At 43.5% G+C, this 23,980-nt stretch overlaps 2 protein-coding genes across 2 annotated transcripts in view; both read right to left on the bottom strand.

Moving 5' to 3' along the window:
- Positions 1-367: 367 nt before the first annotated feature.
- Positions 368-11,556, bottom strand: LOC146660077 (ribosomal protein S6 kinase beta-1-like). Its single transcript, XM_085419764.1, has 15 exons — positions 11,315-11,556; positions 10,270-10,313; positions 9,436-9,556; positions 7,902-7,970; positions 7,247-7,394; positions 7,097-7,154; positions 5,882-5,982; positions 5,630-5,720; positions 5,449-5,539; positions 5,223-5,330; positions 5,057-5,119; positions 4,896-4,973; positions 4,702-4,809; positions 3,581-3,693; positions 368-2,299 (listed from the first exon to the last, which is right to left on the bottom strand). Exons 1-15 carry the CDS (start codon positions 11,384-11,386, stop codon positions 2,035-2,037), a joined length of 1,530 nt encoding a protein of 509 aa, XP_085275890.1. The 5' UTR covers positions 11,387-11,556; the 3' UTR covers positions 368-2,034.
- An 8,498-nt stretch (positions 11,557-20,054) lies between these two features.
- LOC146660076 (vacuole membrane protein 1-like) overlaps positions 20,055-23,980 on the bottom strand; it is a gene marked incomplete at its 5' end in the record, with an annotated part of 31,849 nt that continues 27,923 nt past the window's right edge. The window contains 2 exons of the mRNA XM_085421620.1: positions 20,055-22,770; positions 23,807-23,909. Of these exons, the coding sequence (XP_085277746.1) occupies positions 22,627-22,770; positions 23,807-23,909 (247 nt within the window). The remainder of the gene's footprint in view (positions 22,771-23,806; positions 23,910-23,980) is intronic.

Below are 23,980 nucleotides of genomic sequence, written 5' to 3'. Positions count from 1 at the left end.
AAAATGCACCACTTTTACATCACCGTGTCTCAGACACGACAGTCACACCAAACCTCCCACTCAGACCACGATCAAAGATGTACACATCCTAGAAAGGCATGACGTCAGCGGTGGTAATCAATCCCAGCCTTACACGCGCACACGCACTCACACAACTACAATATACAGCAAACTGTACATACATGATGTACTCTGTCAGCAAAGGCACAGTGCCATTCCCATTGGTTTTTGCATCATAACATCATCTATCTTTCCACTGCAAAAGAAAAACTACACTTCAAGTTTTTGGCAAGGAAAGTCTAAAATGAAGAAAAAAAAGGTTTCAAAGTGAAACTATGCCTCGAAATAAATACTGTAAGACGTCGGGCCTTTGAAACATTAAAAAAAGCTGCATCTGAGGTTCTTGTAAGACTTTCTATGGAAATAAAATTACACTGTACACGATTATAATTGCAACAGAAGTCAAATCAACTTTTTACACATTCTGCTGCCCTATGTGAATAATACTACATAATAAATACATAGTTTGCATAGTGTAGACAACGAAGTGGAACCACAATGGCACTTGAAATAAATATAAACAAAGTAAGCGAGTGGAGTGACGGCTGTTAAACACAGCTGCTTTACAGGAATGATCCAAATACATCGGCTCAGTCAGTAAAACCTAAAACATGAACCAAAAGAAGTTCCTACACAGTTCATTTGTAGAAAAAGGCGCAAACTTCCTGTGTTTTCATTTTTATGATTACCAGAAAAATCCCCAAAGCTTCAGCTCGTTTTGGCCAAACGTTACAGTCAGCATTTGTGGATTGCAGGGAACAATTTCAAAAACAACAACAGAAGTCACTCGTTTAGCTTTCATTAGCATTATGGGAATCTGAATCCGACCTTTGGTCATTTTTAGGATGACAGGGTTCAATGGCTTGACTCCAAAGGCTCATCTAGCAGCTTTACGTCGCACAAACATCCCAAACATCGCACTCTTAATAGATGGTCTATTCACACAGGTGTGTGTTAATACACCCTTACGCTTAAAGCCATGTTACAATGCACAAAAAGCACACTCACAGTACCTTAGACATGAATGCAGCCCATGTCAGTAAAAAAGGCAGTGATACCAATCTGGCTCAGAGTATTTTGGGTCAACATGCTTGTTGGTTTCCAACCATGCCAGTGGCAATGAGACTGCATGAGTTAAAAAATAAGAGCAGGAGATTTAAGTGACACACAAAGGCTTTTGGAGTCTGTTTACATTCAACACAAAGAAAACGATCAGTGTTTCTGGATCGGCGTCCCGCAGGAAGCCTTCCAGTCACACAAAGCAGTGCCAGCATTTGGTATCGACTGTGGTGGAAGTGATGCACTTGGCTGAAATTTCACTTGTCTTTTTATAGCTGCTTTCCTTCAGGCGCGCTCTTCACCTGCTCTCAGCTCTAGTGACGAAGGCGATCTGACTCTGTCCTTTAAATATAAAGGACCTAACCCTGTGAAACTATGATCCAATAAATCCACTGACTGACAGCGCGATCCGAAATTTCACAGAGTGACTGTTCAGATAAAATGTCACGATGAGGAAGAAACAAATGCTCCTTATTAGAGATCCTTTTCTCACTGTGATGGAGTAGACTCGCCGTAAACACTACAAGTAACGTTACCCTAGACTCGAAGATAAAAGAGCACCAGTAAATCCTACAGTAATGCCAGTTGAGTACATCTCAATCACCTGAGCCCACTCGTCAGCTGGCGTTTTTCAGCACACGTTCGAACAGAGTTTGTCGAAGAGCACCTCTCACACCGCTCTGCTAATTTATAAACTGCTGATTAGCTGTGGCGAGTTACAAAAAAAAAAAGGCCCAGGCTAAGTCAGGAGGTTTCAGGCGGTTAAGGAGGGGAAGGCGCTGCTGGAAGAGCTGGTGATCGGCGTTGACAGCGTCAGTCAAAGTAAAAAAAGAAATCCTACAAGTCTCTTTGAAAGGACAAAAGGAAAAGGAAGGGACACTCAAAGAGGGCCGGCGTTCATAGGCGAGCCGAGCGTCATAGGTTCATTCGTAGGTGTTCGGGCCGCTTGGAGTTCATGGGGTACGCCTGCTTCTTGTAGGGCCCTACACTGATGCCTGAAGGGTGCCTGATGGGAAGCGGCGCAGAAGCCTCGGTGAAGCCGCTGCCGCTCGTGTCCATTTGCTCCACTGCTGAAACCTCCATGGGCTGGTCCATCGAGCTGCTGGGTGAAAGCAGAGATGGGCTGCCAGTCATCAAAGGTCCCCGGTGCCAGTTGCCCCCCCCTGCAAACTTCACCGGACTGAGGAAGAAGATATGACATACTTTGATTAGGCTTAAAGGCTGTTATGTGCACCACACGGCTACAGTCGTGAAAAAGTACACCAAAGCACACCATCACACACCAGGACTTACGAAGAAAACTTGTTTATTTAAATACAACCTGAGAATAAACAACACAACACAACGTTGCTTCGGTTCAGTAAGACTTCCAGCTCTCTTCAGTCAGAGGTCTGGACTTTGACCGGGTCATTAAACCACATTTAGTGTTTTCTTTTTGAGACACTTGGATGTAGGTTCCCTGATGTGTCCTATGAAAGGATCCATTTAGGCCAAGCTTTAGCTGTCAGATAGAAAGCTGCATATTTGGCTCAAGGATACTTTGGTACACAGGAGTTCCACATTTGCTGCAAAACGAGCCCAGATCATTATCCCTCTACCACCACGCTCGGCCGGTGGTTTATGGCGTTATTGCCAGACATCTTCATTTTGGAACATTGTTCCAGAGGTTTTGTGGCGTGTACAGATACGACTTTGCAATCTAAGCCGTGCTGCCGTGTTCTTCTTTAGAGAAAAGAGCCTTGTCCTTGCAACCTTTGCCTTTTTCTAATTGTACTATTATGAACTTTCCCTGTCGAGTCTGAGATGTGGCGCTTAGGGAGTGCACGGACTGACGTGGCTTTCCTGGGTACAATGACAGTTGTGCTGAACATTTCCTGCTTGGGAATAATCGTTCCCACAGTAGAACGATTCACTTGAAATTATTTGGAAATGGTCTTGTGACCCTCTCAAAACTCATGGGCAGCAGCAACTGTTCCTCCTTGGCACTGTGTTAACACACACATTAATGCTCAAGACCAGCCAAAACATCTGCCTTTATGGTGGTGCTCAACTGATGATCAGTCAACTGCATTTGATCAGCAGCATCTGGGTTATTACTGTTTTAATGGGAGCAGTAAGGGAGTACCGTCCACTGATTCTGCATTCTGGCTTCAAATTATTTTGTGTTGTTGTTCATCTGAGGTTGTTTTTTTATTTAATGTTCTTATTCATGAAACCTTGCGTACAAGGGATGCGTACAATTACCCCCAAAACTCCAAAACACCCCTCACCTTCCCTATCCATGTTTTTATTCAATTCATTTAAGCTTTAATGACTTTATATGCCTTACTGTTAGCCAAGAAAATTTAAGCTATTCACAAGGTCAGCGAGTGAGTCATCAGGATGAAGACTTGTTTTGGGAAATTTTTTAAATGACCAGTGAAATCGGACAGATCTGCAGAGAAAAACAACATGCCGTTACCTCACAGGTGTTCTCGGGCTTCCTGGGAACTTTCGCGGCGAGCGGACCTTTGGCTCAAAGGAGAACTTCTCTTTGACGTTTTCAAGCACAGATGGGGCTACATATGTGAAACCCTGGGGAAGGGGTGGAGGACAAAAACAGAAAGATCTCAGCCCACTTCAAAGACCATCTTTCCAAAAACAACCCACAGCTGATGATGAACAATGAAATGCTGAGTAAACCATATCATGCAATGCGGTGGAAAAGTGAGTGAAGCTTCCAGGAAAACCAACAGGATTAAACCAGATGGGACGCATTAACTGGTTCTCGTAAGACCCACTTGTCGAAAAGGGAACAAAAACAAAACACGAAAAAAACCCAGTATGTCCAGAACTAGCTGCTGTTTGCATGTTTTCAGACAACACAAACAGTCAGTGCACCGTTTTCTATTAAAAACTCTGCGTAAGTTTAGCAACATCAGCTTTGCACCAGATATTTAGCGTTTTCCTACCTCACATCATCTGACCACAAACGATGACCGAACGAAACTCTACAAAACACTGACACGCAGGTTATGAGTCGTCTTTCATAGATCTTACCCTGCAACATTATTATACGCTCACCCACCACTCTGTCAGGTATACCTGTCCCAACTGCTAATTAGTGCACATAACTAATCAGCCAATGGCAGAGCAGCGACTCGCTCATTCACGCTAAACTCATACACATGGTCAAGATGACGTGTGAGGTTCAGAATGGGGCAGAAAGGTGATTTAAGCGACTCTGAATGTGGTTGCCGGTGCCAGATGGGCTGGTCCGAGTATATCTGAGAAACTGCTGATCTGCTGGGATTTTCCCACACCATCATCTCCAGAGTTTACAGAGAGTGGTCCAAAACAGAAAATAATCCAGTAAGCAGCCATTCTCTGCTAATGCCGGAGAAGGCTGGCCACACTCGACCCAACAGAGCACTTTGGGACGTGTCGAAACGAGAGTCGCATCACGGACGCAGCAGCTGTGTGATGCTATCCTGTCAATGTGGGCCGGCACCTTGTTGAGTTACCAGTCAGTTCAGAAGGTTCACTAACACTTGCAAGGTGTAACTAATGAAGTGGCCGGTGAGTGAGGCACCAGTTACACACCAGGAAGACTTGATTGGCACTTTCACTGAGCATGGAGTCATCGGGGCTGTCCACTGGAGTCTGACTGGTGAACTTGGAATCAAACTGGCTGACATCATCAGCTGATTGCTGTAAAAATACAATAGTAATCAGGTTAGTTAATGACCTTCATGGCCACATTACACAGGACATCTCTGTGTGGAAGACAAACTCACCAGAAATGGTTTAAATGGAGGCTCTACTTTGCGAGCAAGGAGTTCGTCCCAATTTATAAGGCGGAAGAACGTATGGGCCTAGGAAACATGACAGCCGTTTTGTGTCTGCGTGGTTTTTTAAAAACATATTTTTCAAGCTCCATCTGAAAAGCGATGCCTACCTGGACTTCAGCTGCATCTCCTGGACCGCCCCCGAGTCGCAACGAGGCATTTCTCTTCAGCAACTAGAAAAAACATAAATATTCGTATTTTTGACAGCAGATCAGTGCTTTTTAACGAGACAGGCGTGTGAAGCGTGTGGGGAGGAGCAAGGCTTTAACAGCTCACCTTTTTCAGAAGGTCCCTGGCTTCTTGCGTGAGGTAAGGTGGAAGGCTGAGTTTACATTTTAAGATTTTGTCTATGGTCTTCTTTCGGTTTTCACCGGTGAACGGAGGCTGAGGGACAGCAGCAGATTGGAAACATTAGCTGAGCAGCACGATAAGGACGCTGTGAGTAACGGTTCCGGTTACTTGTATTAGTTAGTTATTAAGATGTTGACTGGTTTGTACTTACTGCTCCTGTCAGCATGTCGTACATGAGCGCTCCCAGACTCCACCAGTCCACAGCACGATTATGTCCACTCCTCATCAGGATCTCTGGAGCCCTGAAGAAGAAGAGGCAGAGGAGAAGGCGTGTCAAACCAGAGGCATGAATGTGCTGATGTGTATGCAAATCATCAGACTGTTTGCCATACATGTACTCGATAGTGCCGCAGAAGGTGTGGGTGACTGTTCCATCATGGATGGACTCTTTGCATAGGCCGAAATCCGTCAGCTTCACGTGTCCTAGAAGGTGGATGCGTACAGAGGACACGTTAGAAGGTTCAAGGTTGTGTTTTAATAGTTGAATGCAAAACAAGCAGAAGATATTTGCAAGAAAATCTCAGTTGGTGAAGGACATGTATCTAGGTCGGACGTTTAGTAAGCAGCTCCTAGTGTTTCAGTACCGTTGTTATTGAGCATGATGTTCTCAGGTTTTAAGTCCCTGTAGATGATGCCTTTTTGGTGCAGGTGACCCAGCGCCATTGAGATCTCGGCCAGGTAGAAACTGTCAACAGAAAAACACAACGCAGGTCCCATATTTAGTCGAATGCATTGACATTTCTATCCATTTTTCCTCGTTACTCTTCTATGTTTACGCACATTTCTTGCCCACGTTATGATGTAATGTTTACACTCCTGTGCCTTTCTGCACTCAGTGTCTCTCATTATTCTAGGAACACTACTAACCCTTATTTGTTCAGCACTTTGGTTCATGGAGTCTCCATCTACAGACTGTGTTTATAAGACAAAAGGACTCATACTGCAAGCATTCAGTCCCTGCTCCAGCTGAACAGTCCTACTGTTCCAGCTCAGTGTCTGAGAGACAGAGTCACCTACGTGCCTCCCTTCACGTAAGTCAGTTCCTCAAACTTTAAACTCCCCCGTGTGCCAATTTCCTCGATGTGATTGTTTTTCCTCGTGATGCTTTTTGGGGCTCCAGTTTAAATATGTCCGTCTGCTCCAATCAGAACACAAGCAGCTACTGTTTGTCTCTTTGTTGTATTCCTAGAAATATTTTGGAGAACCTGTTTTTGACTGAATGTGAATCATAAAGTCACATCACTGGGTGTTAAGATGCCTCTTCTGTGGGTTAACATCCTAAATGCATGGTGCTGATCATGTAATATGCAAACATGCAAGTTAATGTAAAGATGCAACTACTGTATAAAGCAGCAAATCAATCTGTTCAGCAAGCTGGTAGGAAGGACTAATGTGAAACATCACAGTCACAGGAGTTAGTGTGTGCAACAAACAAAACACACAACTTCACACGTCTGGTCAAAAACAACAAATTGTATGAATGTAGATAACGTTCCTCTCAGTGGTGTCACTCAGACGGTCATCTCTGTTTTTGGTGAAAGTGGATATTAATAAGTGCCAACTTCCACCTACTCATGTTTGCGTACGGTGTGTGCACAACATGTCAGATGTATTTGTTTGTCACACGTGGTACGTAAGGATTCTTAGGGATGATATTTACATTTGTCCCTGTTTTCATTGGACACTGGCTTTGTTCGTGATAATGAAAGCTTGCAGCTGCGCTTACTGTGAGCGCAGTAAACTGAACTCAACCAAAAAAAGAAGACGATCGAGGTTTTACCAGCAACAGACCAACTCACCATGCTGTGTCCTCCATGAAGATTCCCTCTCTTTCCAGCTGCATGAACAGCTCCCCGCCTAGTTACCACATACGAAAACTCATCGTTCAAATGTATTCACACTGGGAATGAGGAGCTGCACTGATAGAATGACTGGGAATTCCTTCTCACCGCTCAGATACTCAAGGATGAGGTACAACTTTCCCCCCGTCTGGAAGGCATAGATCAGGTCAACAATGAACGGATGTTTAACCTCCTCCAATATGTTCCTCTCGGCTTTGGTGTGGGCGGTGTCCTTTGCGTTACGCACAATCATGGCCTGGACAGAAAAGCACAGTGCAGGGGTGTGAAACTATTTGGGCAATAAATCTTACCCCATTAGCTGGCACGAAACCTTTAAAACATCAGCTGCAGAGGCAGAGCGGGAACCGGGACGCCAAGATGGTAGCTACAGCTAAGTCTCATTAAGCTAATAAACAGTCATTAAGCGAAACCTCAGGCTTCGGGGAATATGAGCTGGTTTTTCAAGGAGAGCCAGACATGAGCTCTGTGTCGACAGCAGAGAGGAGGCAAGCTGAACAGAAGCAGCAGCTCTGAGGTGTCATGAGAAAAACGCCTGGTGCCATTATTTTAGGTTGGTTTGTCCTTCTGGCTTCGTAGCTCAGCGTAAGAGGATATCATATTCAGATCACCTGCTCCGGCTCGTAGCTATTGATACGGAGAACTCGGACATCAACTCTGCAACACCAGACTGATTGTGTATTCAGACACGGGCCAGTTTCTACGAATGAACCCGACTCGAGTACATGCAAGCAGATTTACTCACCTTCTTTAAAACCTTCATAGCAAATATCTTCCCAGAGGTGGCACCCGATACCTTCCGAACCTGGAACACCTGCAAAAATAATTTACATTTGTATAAAGACATTTAAGGAGGAGTGCTACAAGGTTCATCAAATTTTATCTAAGACTAAAGCGCACAAAGAAAGAAATGCATTTCCTGAAAGACAAGCAGCAGTGATACAACACAGATTTTTTTAATGTAACATCAAATATGTGCAGCACTCCCTCGCACTCTGGCATGGAGCTAAGGTCATAACGCCCATAATGAAACGCTGCTCTCACTCTGCGCAGTGAGAGCAGGTGAACGTAATGCCAATGCTTGCCTCTGGGTCTTACTGACTGTATCTATATGTTAGTTTGAATATCTTGAACTTCGGCTGACAGCTTCCAGAGAGATATAAGATGATTTTATAGCTAACATTATTGCTTAAGCATGTGACTTTTGTAGCTTATTTAAGACTTTTTAATACCACCTTTTCAAAAACTACGATGAATGTACCGTCACCTATCCTTTGGCTGTGGGGTCCAGATATTTTGAATTGGAAAAATTATACATTCGAGACACAAATTCAATCGCTCAGGTATGAATTTGAAAATCATTGTCTTTACTCTTAAAAAATAAGACTAAAATCATCTGTTCTTACTTCGTATAAGGAAAGGCTTGAGTTCTGACCCTCAGTTAAAAATACAGAGAAACTTTTGCCAAATTATGCAACATGACGACGATATCAAAACAGCTGCCAATGTGCTACATTTTTCTTCTTCTTTTTTCTTAATACGATTGTGTTATCTCATAATTCTAAGTAAGTCCCAAGTTACGGAAAATGACTTTGTTGTCATCTCCGTCAAAACCACTTCAGACAGAGCAAGTCATGCATCTGCTTGCTAAGTGAAAAATGTTTCCAAAATAACTAATGTGCTCTGTCATTGTCAAGTTTAGCAACGAAACATCAGGGAAGTTCCAGAGCTCTACATCCACAAAAATAAGGCAGAACCTACAATGTGCACTCATCTTTAAAATCTCCATTTGTCCTAAGATTTGATACAAGCAGCTGCAGACGGATTACTTTGATGCTTTATGTCTATGCAAAGAAAGGCTTCTACTTCTTTGCTTTAAGAGCTTACGGTAAAGGTGAAACAGGATTTCTTTCTTCCTACCACAGGAAAAATATTGCTAGATATTTGTGGGAATTGGAGGGCTGTTGATAAACAACAATGACACTGTAAACTATTGCCAAATTTCCCATTCCACCCACTGGAATTTCAAGACATCTGCAATGCCTCCCACACATACTGACACCAGGTCCCAGGCTAAGAAATATAAGTTGCATTTTACACGATTTTAAAAACAAAGGGTTTTTTTTGTTTTTAAATTAACGCTGCATCAAATGCATATGAATATGAAGATGTAAGTTAAGCCTTTTCAAACCCTAACTTTCAAGTCAAGAGGGGTCAATAAAAGGAGGAGGGAAAACGTGTCAGAGAGAAATGTCGATTTGAGAGTCTTGAGTCCTCACCTTCCCATAGCCACCTTTTCCCAAAACTTTCAGCAGCTCAAAGCATTCGGGCCTGATCTGCTCTGTTCCTTTGTTCACGCTGTTCTCTGAAATTTCAAACTTCTCACAGTCATCCATGTTACTGGCAAAACAAAGCAAAAAAATAAATAAAGAAGATAAGAAAGTAAAGATGAAACACAGGTTCAGAATATTTTGCACAACACTGTTAGCATTTTAGGATGAGTGCCACAAACACTTGAGCACCGTGACAACATTGGGTAATGGCTGGACTTTTTCTGATGCTAGTTTTATTTTATTTATTTATTTTTATGTATTTTGTTTGGGGTGGGGGGACTGGCTGAGTGAGATCAGTGCCCACTGCTAAAGCACTTCCACACAAAGATCCCTCAGATATTTCCAAGTGAGAACAAAGAAGCCAAACAGGATTATCACAGATTACAATGATTGTTTTACCTGCTAAATGGTGCTTCACACAGCACCACAGGTCTCCACCTGGATGCATGAACGGCTCTCAAAGCTACCAGGTTTCAGTTCACTTTAATGGGCAACCCAGCATTAGAAAACAAAACAACCCTGCTACAGAGGGTTGTTATGGTCTGGCACTACATAACGTATGTTAGTTTTCCATTAAGTTTAGTTGCAAATTTCTTATGGCTCAGAAGTACAATCAAGTTCGCTTAAAATTGGTTAGTTCTTTTACCAATTTAAAAACAGCTATGACGGGATTTAGGTTTTTCCCAGATCCTGAAATGTTGACTCCCACGCATCCAATTAAGAAAAATGGTTTGTTCCCTTTTTCGAAACACAGTGAATCACAACATCGCTTATACTCACAAATCAAAGCTACTGCACTGCTCCATGTACTCACTGAGCTGCCCCTGGAAACAAAAGGGGACACCGGGACACAACATTTAGGCACACAGGAATGCGAGGGAGAACTGTTCTTTACTAGGGAGTCTGAATCAATCGGAGGTACATTACAGACCTTTTCATTTTCTAGCGATATATTTTTATTAGCCTAGTTCACTCAAAGTTAGGACAGCCTCACGGCTAACCAATACAGTTAAGCAGGGACGTGCTGTATGTCTAACACTATCAGTTTTAAACGAAACTGATAACCAGGAACGCAGCGACGACAGCAGACTCGTAGCCTCGCGTTAACGTTACGCCGCGGTGGGAAGGCTAGCAAAAGTGTGATCCTCTTACCTGCAGTGATGCTAGCACCGGTAGCATTTCAGCCTGTTGTTGGTCGGCTGGAGTATAATTTATTTGTATTATTATTATTTTCTAAAGAACGGTCAGAAAGGGATACACTACTGATTAAATTAAAGTAGCTAACAAACCGCAGATATAGCATTCATGTGCAGCTAATGTAGCTAGTTACACGGCAATAAGAGCATCCCTCCGAAAATACCGATTAATAGCGTTGCCGCTCATAGCTCCATAATCGGACAACCCCTTACGCCCTAGCTACTACACCGTCAATTGCTATTGTTTAGCTTTCGTTATGCTTTATTTCTAACCTGACATTTTACCTTATTTTTGATTTCTTTACCCTCTGGCGTTGATATCTTCTCTGCTTGTACACTTTCAACTGAAGAATAACCTTACTTGTACTTGAGGGCTGGCCACCTTAACTTAAGCCACCCATCGTCCAAAACTTTAAGTAAAATCCAGAAAATGTAACTGTAATGTTTAATTTCATTGTAGCTAACGTTGTATGTGAAAGCACATTAATACGCGGGAAAAGAGTGAAAGATGACGTGTCCGATAATGGATACATGGGCACCGGTGTTAGCAACTTAGGCCTCGGAGCTGCTTAGTTCTAGCTAACTGGCTAACAGCAGGGACATTAGCCTTAGCGTTAGCATCAACTCACCCCATCCTCAAATTCTTCGTCAGAGACATTCTCATCCGGTTGATCCAAATCGATGTCAAAAACCGCGGCCATGGCCGCGACACCTTACTTGGCGTTAAATGACAAAACACAGGCCCGATCCGTCACCTCATGTGAGAGCCATCACCGTTACAACCGGCTACAGCAGAAAGCATGGGCTCACCAACCAAAACAACACAGGAATCGAACAGCAGCAACAAAAAGAGCCTCTAGCGTCGGCCGGCGGCACTACTCTGCTCAGGCTGGACGAAAACATCAGGAAAGAGTTCCAGTAACGGCAGATCAGGAAAATAAATCCAGTAACTGAAAGAGGGAAAGTGGTCAGATGTGCCAACATAAACAAACAAACACACACTAATAAGAAAAATAAATAAATGAACGAATAAATATAGGTGGATGATTTATTTCCCAGTCTGTGCAAATTACATTTGAATTGTATTTAAAGATTTGCATAAAAACGTATTTATAGTACATGTTTATGAGAGAATGTAGTTCATTTCCTGTGTTTTTTCCAAAAATATAGATGATAGTTTTAGACTTGGGTCAGAACAAAAATCAGAAATTGTGTCATGTGACACAGTAGTGCTCCATGCCGAACCCAAGTCATAATCTAACACTAACTTTATATATTCATCAAACAAAGGTCAGATGTATAATGTAAGCTCCTCTTTTATTTTAGCCTACTCACAACAGCAGATTGTAAGAATTTGCAGTCCTCGACTTAACAGATCTTCCTTTTGCTGCTTTCCAAACTTGCAGTACAGACAGTCATATTCATCATAATCTGATCATGTAAACGAGTCATGCAGTCCAGTGACACTGGACTTCTCTGAGAAATCAGAAATTGACCAAACATAAAATTCAACCACTAAAACTAGTGGTGGTTGACCACCAGGTGGTGTAGCTCAGCTGGTGACATAGCTCAGGGGGTAGAGCAGGTCTATGGGTCGATCCCTGTGTGCTCCCAGCTCCAGTCTGCCAACTGACCCCAAGCTGCCCTCCAATGCATCCATCAGAGTACGGATGCATGTGAATGTTACACAGAAAGCACTTATATAGACTGACACAGGAAAAAGGGCTGGAGGTGTGAATGAGTCACACACACACACACACACACACACATATATATATATATATATATATATATATATATATATATATATATATATATATATATATATAATGCTTTCCAATTTAAAACCAGCTTTTGTGTATAACAGTAAATTTGAACGTTCACAGCTAACAGATAAAAATATCATTTAGATTAATGAGTTTGCACAAACTCCTGGATTAACCAATACAGAAATATTTTTTAAAAGTCATTTTATTAATTATTCCTAATTGAGGACAGCTGGGGCATGAAGCATCCATTGGGCTGTGGTTTAATAAACTTGCTCAGCACCGCGTGTTTAGCCTGCACAGGTTTTTGGGCAGGGGTGTGAATAATAATAATAATAATAATGATGATGATGATGATGATGATGACTTCCATCCAGACGATTCAGTATCATTCTGTCGGACTGACACACTTGTTTTTTACATGAGTCATCATTGCTCGTCTGAGTCAAAATATCTGCTGTTGTAAAGGCTCCCAAGTATAAGACGCTCATGTTCTGCTCTTTGCGACTTCTTCAGGTATTTCACATCAGGGTTTGTATGCAATCCCCCTTTTTTCTTACCAGTAGGTGGCAGCAAGAAAAAGGCAACCTTTTTTTCTTCTCTCCTCATTCATTCATCCTGAAAAATGCCTGTTTATTCATGCTGTATTGCCGCGCTTTCATCCAATCCAAAACCATTACAAAATGCACCAAATGCTAATATATATTTGAATTTCTTGGTATCGTACTGATGAGGAAACATGTTGTGCCGCCTTTGGCTTAGAGCTTCAGGATGTCTTCTAGAATTTGTCTACACTGATACAGAGATATCAAAGCAGTACAGGTAAGTGTACCTTCCTGTTGTGAGTACACAGACAGGAAACCCTGTGGTGTTTTAGCTCACACAGAGGTAGCACACGAGCATCTGTGCCTGAGGCCGTTTATGGCCATGCTGTCGACGCTATATTGAGAGAAGCTTGCATGCTACCCTGTGATGTCTGCGGTACCTGTAGAAAGAAGCGGAATGAGAACTTGTTGCTATTTCCTCACATTGTATTTAGAAGCCTACTACACTTCTGCTTTTGTCCTTTTGGTGAGAAGTGTCACACTGTTCCATGTCTTCATCGTGAGTCATCATCATGTTGTCCTTGAAAGGATTTTGTGTGTGTGTGTGTGTGTGTGTGTGTGTGTGTGTGTGTGTGTGTGTGTGTGTGTGTGTGTGTGTGTGTGTGTGTGTGTGTCGGGGAAGCGGTTAAAAAAAATAAATTTAATGTCGACAACATTTTTGGAAGCAAAGGCTAACAGTACGTAGCGGTTTATTCAGCCCTGTCTGATCTGTCACAGTAAATATACAGTAAAATGCATAAATATATGGTGTGTTTACCTTCACCTGTTTCAGTGTCAGCCAGGTATCAAAACTAAAGCTCAATAAATCCATAATGATCAGATTTACTGAGGACCGCACAGATTCACTCTTAAAGAGACAGTTCATCTGTTGTGTTTTCACCCTGGCTATCTATGAAAAATACTTTGGTGTGAACAACCTGGTTTGGGAGATATCAGCTGTAGAGACGTCTTCCTTTTCTGGGATATGACAGAACCACATGAATAGGTAAAGAAAAACCCAAACTTTGTGAGAAGTATTATGTGGGAACTATTTTCTTTCTCCTTTTTACACTGGCCAACCAACAGGTGCCTTCAGCCAGCTGAGAGGAACAATACCAGAGTTTGCACTCTGTCACACCGTCACAGGTAGATGCACACTTCCTCCTTTGTGGTAATGTGGTTGACAGGTGTAGTTTGGTTTAAAAAAAACAGTTCCTGCCTAAAAGGGCTCAGGAAAAGTTCATTTTTATTAGCAGAAAGAGACACTGCTGCTGAGTTTTGGGTGATTTGAACAGCGTAAGGAAAGCGCCATTTGCTTTTAGTTTAGTCAAGAGAAGTTCTACAACCAGTAGCTGTACAACTGGGAAACCCACACCACAACAGTCTAATAGAATAATTAGCACTACAGGGTAGAGGAAAACATCTGCCTCTTTAATGTATGTTCTGTATCCTGTATTGGCTCATAATTACTTTCCCAGTGTTAAATATGAGGTGAAGACAGGAAAAAGTCGCTCCAGTGTCAAACGGTGCACTTACAGCAAGAAAGGGAAGACTGAAAGTTAATCCACCCACATGCATCTGCTGTGACAGCAAAACTATTAGGATCACATATCGCAAATTAAACAGTGGATGGTAAAAGTGGATTTTCAACCTATTTCTCTGATAAAGGGCTAAAAATATACACTTTATATCAGTCGGTCACTTTTGCTCAGACAAAGTGAAAGCAGTTAGCATAAATGTGCTCCCTCTTGCAAGACAGTGCGTCTTTGAACGCTTCAACTATGCGTGACCTCCTGCATAGTACAGGAAAAGTGACAATGATTACAGACGAAATTCCCAGCATGTCTTTCACTTTAGGAGCCACAAGGTCAGCCTTCTTTTATTTGCCGGAGCGGTTTGCAGGGTTGAGGAAATGCCCCTCGCAGGGTAGCGTTACTCTGAGCGCTGCCTCAAATCCATCTGATAGTTTGTTTTGCTTTACCCAGTGATCAAAACCAGCTGCACCGGGTAACAAAATAGGATTTCTGTGTGTGTGTTCTCTCTATTGTTTAGCTTTGTTTATGTTTACAAAAGAACAGAAGAGACACTGGTAGAAAGTCACGGCGCTCTGTTGTGGGTCTGCGTGGTGACTTGAGGTCGGGATTGTGTTTGTTCAAAATCACCTAGCATATCAACTGACTGGGTTGTGCTCTCGTGTTTGGACTTTGTCAATATGGAAGGCCATTAATTTAAAAACTGAAGGTTAAAGCTGTCAGCGTCTTCATTTTTCTTTTTTTGCTGAATGCATACACCTGTGGTTTACTGAGAAGCTCGAGGGGGGCGGGGGCTCTACTCCAGTCTGAATGTGTTTTATGTGAACAATAAACGGCTGCAACACGAGAAAACTGTGTCGTTTTTCTGATTCTCGTTTAAATGGCAGGTGTTCCCCTATAACCAGGCAGTAGCCCTGTCATTGACGCCAATTTTTCATATTGTGACTAAGCTGTGTGAAAAGGTGACAGCAAAACCGACACACTGACGCACAAAAGAGGGTGGGGAAGTTTATTTTCCAAAAGAAAGTACAGACTGCAAAGTGAACGTTGAAAAGTCAGCTATCTATGCATCTGCGCACCTGCAGCAAAGCAAAGGGCCACCAGTCACTAGTGTGGGTTCAAGCACAGTGTTTGCGTCAGGTTAGCGCCGTCGCTGATGAAAGTCAGAGTCATAGAAGCCAAAAACACCAGTGCAATACTAATTTAACTAACAGTTGCCCTTTAAAGACTTCTTATTATAATGGCAGGCATTCCCCTATAACTGTATAGTACCTGCTGATAACTGCAATCAAAATGGGGCTTTTTTGTTCCTTCTTTGAAATTAAAATCAAGATAAACTATATTTAAATGTTATTCTGACTTTGTGATTCATCAGGATGAAAACAAACAAAAAAGCAATTTAGAGATGGCTAATTTGAAATATTAGCATTTTTATTATAAACAAATAGGTTTTTATTGCAAATGTGGAGGCTTTATGCAAGATTATTTGTACCCTCCCAAAAAAATAAAATCCAACCAAAAATTTGGGATTTTGTAATCAGAAGTGTTTTTCCTAACAATGGGCTCCCACAGACCAAATATTTGGTGGAACATGCAAAAAGTAGTCAGACGATAAATGTTTAATTTCCTTGAAGAAATGTAATTTCCCCCAAGATACTGATTGTATTACAAGATAGACTACAGTCAAACACTGGCATAAGCAAATAATTGAGAACTTCCTGTCAAATTTATTAACTAGACCGCCTAAAGTTAAGCTCCATGGTCCTTGTTCAGAGATAAAGGGGAGTTATAGTGATAAATACTGCGGGGCTCAGTGTTGAAACTACGAAGGAACCCAAGAGGAAAGCATCTGGAGGTGAGACTGGCAGACAGGCCACGGAAAGCTATTTTAGTGGAATATCGCTGAGAGATCTACATGAATGTGGGCACACAGCACATTGGAGTGGTGGAGTCTGGCATGTGTGTGTCCGGTTTAGTTTGCTGTGTGTGGTTGATTGCAGCACGGGCACGATTCATATAACCACATCGCATGCGTAAAGAGGCCACATACAGAGAATGAGGGCAAGACTAAAATTAGCTCTGAGCAGAATGGCACAAAAGATGAGAGTTTAGGTTTTAGAGAGTAATATCGTGATTTTAATGTCAAAATCTAGGCACCGGGGCTGTGGTGTCACATGTTTTTGGCTCCTGACACATCAACAGAAGCTCCTTTTTAAATTGCCAGCAGTAGCTAGTGTGTAACATGTTAAACCGATCTTTAGATTTGAACAAAAGCCTCTGACAGAACAGTCTTTCACAGCAGGCGGGCTTTCTGCCTGTAATGCACACAGCAGCCTGCACACAGGCCCTGACAGCAGTGCCATAGTGAGGAGGTAATCCTGCTAACATCCAGGACTGTTGACCTCCTCTGTAGCGCCACCAGTAAAGGTGGTTCTGATAAACCCATCCAGGATCGTTACCTGTCTCCGTTACCGTCCCAGTAAGTGAACGTGTCGCCTCACCCTACAGCACTTTCTTCAAAATCAGCTACTGGCGGTTTTTCTGGTTCTTTTCCAGCGTTGCCTAATTTGAAATGAAAAAGGACAGCATGAATGGTATGCTCGGAAGGCACTGTGAGGCATTCCTGTAATATTCCTTAGATGGCATCATGTCATGACAGACACCTGCACGTACGCGTAAAGCTGAGCTTAAGCAGCCCTCGGATCAGACCCCGTGCGGAGGAGAGTCCGTGCCGTCAGATTTCCGGCATTCCAAAGGTTGACTCAGTGATACTCGCATCAAAGGGGGTGTGCAGTTTCGAACAGTGTGTGCTGGGCTGTGTGGTACATTTCGGCGATTTTACGCCCATTCTACTCTCAGGCATGCTCTGCCTTATTCCTAATCTTAACACGGCGCTCACGTCCGCATGCCACACCTGAATGACGCAGTTTCCTTGGCAGAATTCCTGGGACATGAAGGTAGGACAAACTGTGAAAAACGTGACGAGCCATTCATGCAGGTTTACTACGAGTCCTCTCTGCCCTCTTACCACAGTAGGCACATTTGCGAGAGCAGCCTTGGCACAGTGGTACACAAAAGACCGATCAGTGCCAAATTGCTCTGAAGATCCTTTAACAGTGTAATAAAAACAAAGTTTATTCTTTACTTTTTACTTGCATATAAGTAGAGAGCGCGCAATGAAATTCACCGATCAATATAAAAGTTCAGATCCTTTTAAAACGTTGCACTGACTTGAAGTCCGTCCTGAGGTTTGAAAGGCTTGAGGAAAAGGCAGGCGGAAGAGCAGAGGATGTGTGTTTCGTCACGGTGGCCACCTGGCGTCAGCCATTAGGCTGTCTGCTCCGTTGGCACTGTGTGGGCAGGAAAAGCAGACGCTTCTGCCAAATTATGCTCTGTTAAAATACCCACACATGATTTAGGTTCAGCTCGGGGCACGGAGATGTGTTTTGTTCCATCTGAGAAACAATACATCATCACGTGGTAATTGTTTGAGCCATTTTATTTAGGTAATTGTAAATCATTAACACCAGGGGCCAGCCGAGCAAGTGTTGATACTTCAGCTAGACGCTCCGCCTCGACCAGTCGAGGCCCATATCTCTCCTCTGAGTGAATTATGAGGAGTCTGAAGCTGCTGATAAGCCCGTTTGATCCTGGCATACCAAAGCACAACAAAGGCCTTTAGAAACGTGTACGGCAGGGTTAAGGAGACGGTGTTGAACTGGTCAGTCCTCGAAATGAATATGCTGGTGCAGTCAGACCACCGAGGCTTCTGAATGCAACAAGTTGGAAAATGAAAAAGTTTGGGTGGTTGCTGTGTGTCTTTTGTTTCTACATTTGCATTTATGTGTGTGTGTAAGCAGGCACAAGGTCTGCAAATGAGTCCAGTTGCATTTTGTTTAAATGTAGCTGTATTAATATGTATGCTAATATTTATCTAGTTTAAAACTTCATATATCCAACACCGAACCTGCGTATTATTTACGCTCCGCATAGTAACATTTATATTTTTGTAATCTAATATTGCCAAACATCATCAACATGCTTATCTGTGAGATGTAAAATACTCTGCACTGAATAATAATTTATGTCCAAAAAAAAAAAGAAAAAGAAAAATCATCTCAATTATTAAAAGTATTAAATTAAAACAGTTAACTATCGAACACAGGATGTCTCCTACTTCCTGGCAGGAAGGACACATCTTCTCCAGGTTTAAGTTTGACATCACATTCTGTCTATAAACGGCATATTGTAGCACAGCTGTCGTCCTAAACAGGGCATTATGTCACTAAATCCTTCTCTTGCGATCTGACGATAGGGTTTGGAGCTCGTTCGGCTTTTCCATGTTTTAACGGGGTGACTTTTCTTTGCAAGGCATCTTTGTACCATTTGGTCCGCCTGCTCACTCCACTGTGGTCTGACACGATCCCGTGACCGCTGCTGACAAAAACGAAGGACCTTAGTGTGAGTCTGAATTAGAAAAAGAAAGAAAGAAAGAATGAAAAGAAATCCACATTGTCAGCATAATGTAATGAGACAGAATGTGAAAGGAACTAAGTGGATAACCAAATGCAGAGTGGGCTTGCGGGTGGGCGGGTGTTGGATGAAGTCAGTGATATTTCAGCATCCCTGGGTGTTCAGCGTGCTGAAAGGAGGGGCACAAACTGGAGAGCTAGAGACAGCGAGGGGGTGGCGAGCCATAGGCAGGCAGGAGGGTGCTGGAAAGAAGCAGCGCCACCAGATTTAACTGTAATATAGTTTATACAGCATATGGGGAGACCAGCGAGAGGACAAAAGCAGTGTCACTGCTTAACTATCAGTCCCCCAACCTGTTTAGACAGGCACGATTTGCATGTTAGGTTTTCAGACAGAGCCCAGGGGAAGGGTGGGGTGGGTGGAAATAGTCATCTTCATGGTGCTCTGGGTGTGGCTGCTCTGGGAACGGGACAGGACTCGGCACAGGTCACACGCCTGACCTCAGGACACAAGATCACGCTGTGTTCAAACACACCCACCAACACTGGGTTCTTATTTTTTCATAACCACACAGAAGTCATGTGACATTTCATAAATATTATTTATCGCTTTAAAATCCTGCAGCTGTCTGTTCCAAAGCACAGGGTATAATGTATTTAGTATGCAGTATAGGGTTATGAGTGTTAATAATAATTTAAAACTGATGCAGTATTATTTTACTACTTCATGGAGAGGCTGTTCAGATTAAGTAGACTTCATTTGTGACGAGAGCCCAAACTCAGCAAAAGCTTAGCTTGGAATCTGAAATGGAGATGATGTCAGTGTAGAGGGCAAATCAGTAATGTGATAACAGTTTGGATCTGAAACATCAGACGTGGAAATCGGAGTTGTGATGGACTCTGTATCCTCCCAGTCCCAGTTTCTTGGCTGACACGTGAGATTCTTCGGAGGCCTGAAGGTAAACGCCAACCTGGGCAGTCGAGACTTATCGAATAATGAACCGAATACAAATCCTCCTTTTAATAGACTTTATTTAGAAAAAGTAGAATAAAAAACAGTGTGTACACCTTTAAAAATAGCACAGGTACAGACATATTCAACAAGAAATACAGGCACTTCCACGTAGAAATATAAACAGCATTTCTAGACAAACATGCACACGCACACTGTATTTGCCAAAAGGGGGCTCCCTTATGGAACAGGACGTCCTGAATGTGCCAAGAAAAGCACTTTTTAAGCCAGCGAGCCATTCCAGCGTGATTTTGCTTCACCGGGAGTACGTTTGCAGCTTTTGCTCTATTCTCGAAAAAGACGAACCTAAAATAAAATGTGTCTGTGCAGCACAAGCATTCACTGGTCAAGCAATGATTTTCAGCTTTGTGTAATTACCAATGTGTGGCTGTTGGAAAAAACAAAACAAAAAAAACACCCCCTCAAAGAGCTGTTCCAATAAAATGCAGCTCGGCACAAAAGAAAAAGTACATATTGAGCAACAGAAGAAAGTTCTCAGTAAAACAGAACAGGGAACTGTGAAAGGGAAGGAAAGCTGGGTAAGCACTGCATGTACCATACCTAGCACCGAGTGTCACAATATGATGTGTTGCAATAAGGTGTACGCTGTCTGGATTCTCTGGAAATTCAAGAGGAAAGAGCCAACTCTCACACTCACACAGACGTGCACATAGAAGTACATCGCTGACATCATTACGTGTGCATTTGCAAACATGTGAATTCACAGTTCCTCACACAGACCGACAGAAAAACCCTCACAGACGTCAGCACGGAGGAAATAAATAACAGACCCGTATCGCCGACGTTTCACAAGCGGTTGGGATAAAGGGAAGTGACATCGTGGCACACACCTCTAAATGGGAACTGATGCTAACTGAAACAATGACAATAACAGAAGGAGGACAAAACAGGATGCTGGTCAGATGAAAGAGCCCGAAATGTCAGACAGCCTACAGACTGTTGTCGCCTTGCAATCTTAACAGCCAACACCAGTCTGATAAGCTATCTGACAGGCCGAGAGTGTGACGGACATGCCTGAGACGTATGCATGTACAGAACGACAACAATGAAAGGGGGGGGAGAAAAAAAAGGAAAAGAGAAAGAGCCCTAATGCTACTTACCACGACAGGAGAAAGGAGATGTGAATGTTCTGACTGGAGCCGGTGCAGAGCGCAGGCTTCAGCTCGCTCAACAGTGCCCCTCTGTTTCGAATCTACTCGAGTGATTCGTCTCCTGGCTCCGTGACTCGGGCAGTGCAACGAGTTCATTCGAGGGTTCAGCTGAGGTAACGGCACAGACGCTTTTCACTGTGCACTTGAGGTTTTTTTTTCCCCCGCTGCTTGTGCCTGCTCTAGCACCCGCTGCGCTCAGTCCAGCGTAGCACAACAGCGGTACAGACAAGAAATAGCACATTTCACTGGCAATTACTGAAAAAAGGAAGATACCGCGGACACCGAGAGCCAACTGTCGTTATCCAGCGAGTAAAAAAAGAAAGAAAGAGAAAAATGTGATGGAAGCGCTTTTGCTTTAAGAGCTGCTCGCGTAATATCAAACACGAGCCTGGCGTCCTCGTGCGGGAGAAGAGGGCTTTAAAAAAGAAGACAAAGAAGAACATCTGACATCATAACAGAGATCGTCTCTAAGTGTGAGGGATCGGCGGCTATCGCTCCGACTCCCCGGCTGTGAGTGGAGCGCAGTCTGCTTTAATCCATAAAAGAACAAAACAAAAAAGGAGAGCAACAAATGTGGCAGCCATGCCAACACGACCTACTATCTCCGTCTTGCTCTCAGTCTCACACACAGGCACGCGCACAGTTGTAGATCTGATTCAATATACGGCTGCATCTGGTAAAGTAGGCCCGGGCTGAGTCATGCGCTCTCTTCCTGGAAGCAGAACAATAAGGGCAGACAAAGGGACCAGCGGGTGATTCATGGCTGATTTATCATTTCTCTCCAAAAGTACTACAGAGCGCTTTACTGTACACACAAAAGAAGTAGTTGTCTAAAGCACCATTTACAACTGGAACCATCTATTAACATCTCTACTACAATTAACTTGGAGCGCAACAATATTTAGAAATAAGAAGAGTTACCATTGCCTGACACCGAGCTACAGTCCAGCATAAATACAGGATTCCTACGAGGCTGGCAGAGATACACAATAAGTCATTGTTTCTTAACCAAATAAAACAAACTCTGTGCTGGTTTTATAAGATACCATTGCAACGATGCTAGCTTATTCAGATTAGACAAATCCAGTGGAATAAACACCAGTGGAATAAACAGTGCAGCTTAAGGCCTACTGGGGAGAATTATCACGTGGAGCTCCTAAAAGCACCAACATTAATGCAGTTTCCACGCGCTCACATGCAGCCCAGCAAACACCTACCAAATGCAAAGCTTTTAAAAACAAGCAAATAGAAGTCCAAGTCGCTAATACCACAAGAGAGAAACCAGATGGGGCTCATATTTCCCTAAATACACAGCGGGGGATCAGCCAGGAGGAAGAGCAGATAGGAGGGAAGGAGTGGTAGCAGCCTGGAGGTGATGGACCGATTTGATCTCGAGCCAGCCTTCACTCCGCCTTGCTCTCCGAATACTTCTCCTGCCGTTTGCGCTTGGCGTAGCTCTGAGCCATGGAGTTGACAATGGAGCAGACAAAGAAGCATACCATGATGACCACAACCTTCTCAAAGAGCCACGACAGCCAGCTCTCCTCCTGCCAGGAACCACAGAGAGAACAGAAGAGAGAGGAGCTCTGTCAGTAAGCTCCAGAACAAGCCCCTCTTTGCCCCACACACTGCTCTCCCTTCTGCTCCTGATGCTGTAGGCTAGGTGGGGATCCAGCTCCATGTGCAGGACAGATAGAGATCGGGGGTAATAAAACACGCGGCAGCCCCCACCGTCCTCCCTCTTAACGCCCCCGCTGACCCCAGCCTGCAGCCTGCCTCCACCAAGCTAAATTGCCTCGTTTCTACCCTGTAACTGCTGAAGGCTCAAGTTACAAGAAAAAAGGAACATTGTTCTAGAAATGCCTTAATCTGTCCTTGTGCAACTCAACGTCGATCCTTTCCTCCTCCTTCCTAGAATTCAAAGGAAAAATATTTTCACTCAATCACTTGAATCACACAGAACGGGAGAAAAGTGGGAAATAAAGAGCCGGAGGAACAAAGTTTTCAAAGACAAATAAGCTACAACTGGCTCTTTTTTCCCCCAGATGGGGGTTTTGATGGATTGTCACTAGCGGAGGGGGTGGGCGCCCCGCTCCACAGTCAGTGCCGGGTTCAGGCGGGGCACTGAGTGCAAGTGTTTGTGTGTGACACATAGGGGAGGGACCACGCTCGGACGCACTCTCCCAATTGGTAAGATCGAGCATGAGTCAGCAGTGCTACAGTAGTACACTTCAATACAGCAAGTGAAGCCAGACCCCAAACTGGCCCCTCTCCCCCCTCTTTCTCCTCCCTGAACTCAAGCCCGCCCAGCCCGCCCTAAGCTACTTTGTCATTCTAGCCCTAAACAGGCCCGTGTCATTTCTACAGATTACAATGCACACACAACTTTGGATTATGAAATAATGATTTTTTAAACGAATAAAAAGTCAAGTAAAACAGGTGCGCACATTAGAGAAAATGGGTTAGGCATAAGTGGAGGGAAAGGGAACAAAAAAGGTTGGAGAAAGTGGGGTGCGTTCCACTTTTTGTTAGGCTGCAAACATGAATGAATAGAAGCTGGGCACTGAGGCCCCTTGTACTTACAGCTGGGATCCCCTCTCCAGTGAGATGGTGCAGCTTGGCCTTCTGGGCCTCCAAGTACTCCCTGAAGGGCTTCTGCAGTGCCGCACCCAGCAGTGGAACAGATCTGTTTCCACCAACAGGGGTGTGGGGGTTGGTGGTGTTGGTGGAGGAGGAGGAGGAAAAAGAGTGGGGGGA

Source organism: Rhamphochromis longiceps, linkage group LG10 (assembly GCF_057381845.1).
Source record: "Rhamphochromis longiceps isolate RC_006_pf linkage group LG10, R_longiceps_female_GT1.1, whole genome shotgun sequence".
Taxonomy (NCBI): domain Eukaryota; kingdom Metazoa; phylum Chordata; class Actinopteri; order Cichliformes; family Cichlidae; genus Rhamphochromis; species Rhamphochromis longiceps.
Note: the sequence above shows the minus strand (reverse complement) of the source record. Positions and strands in the feature narration are given on the sequence as shown.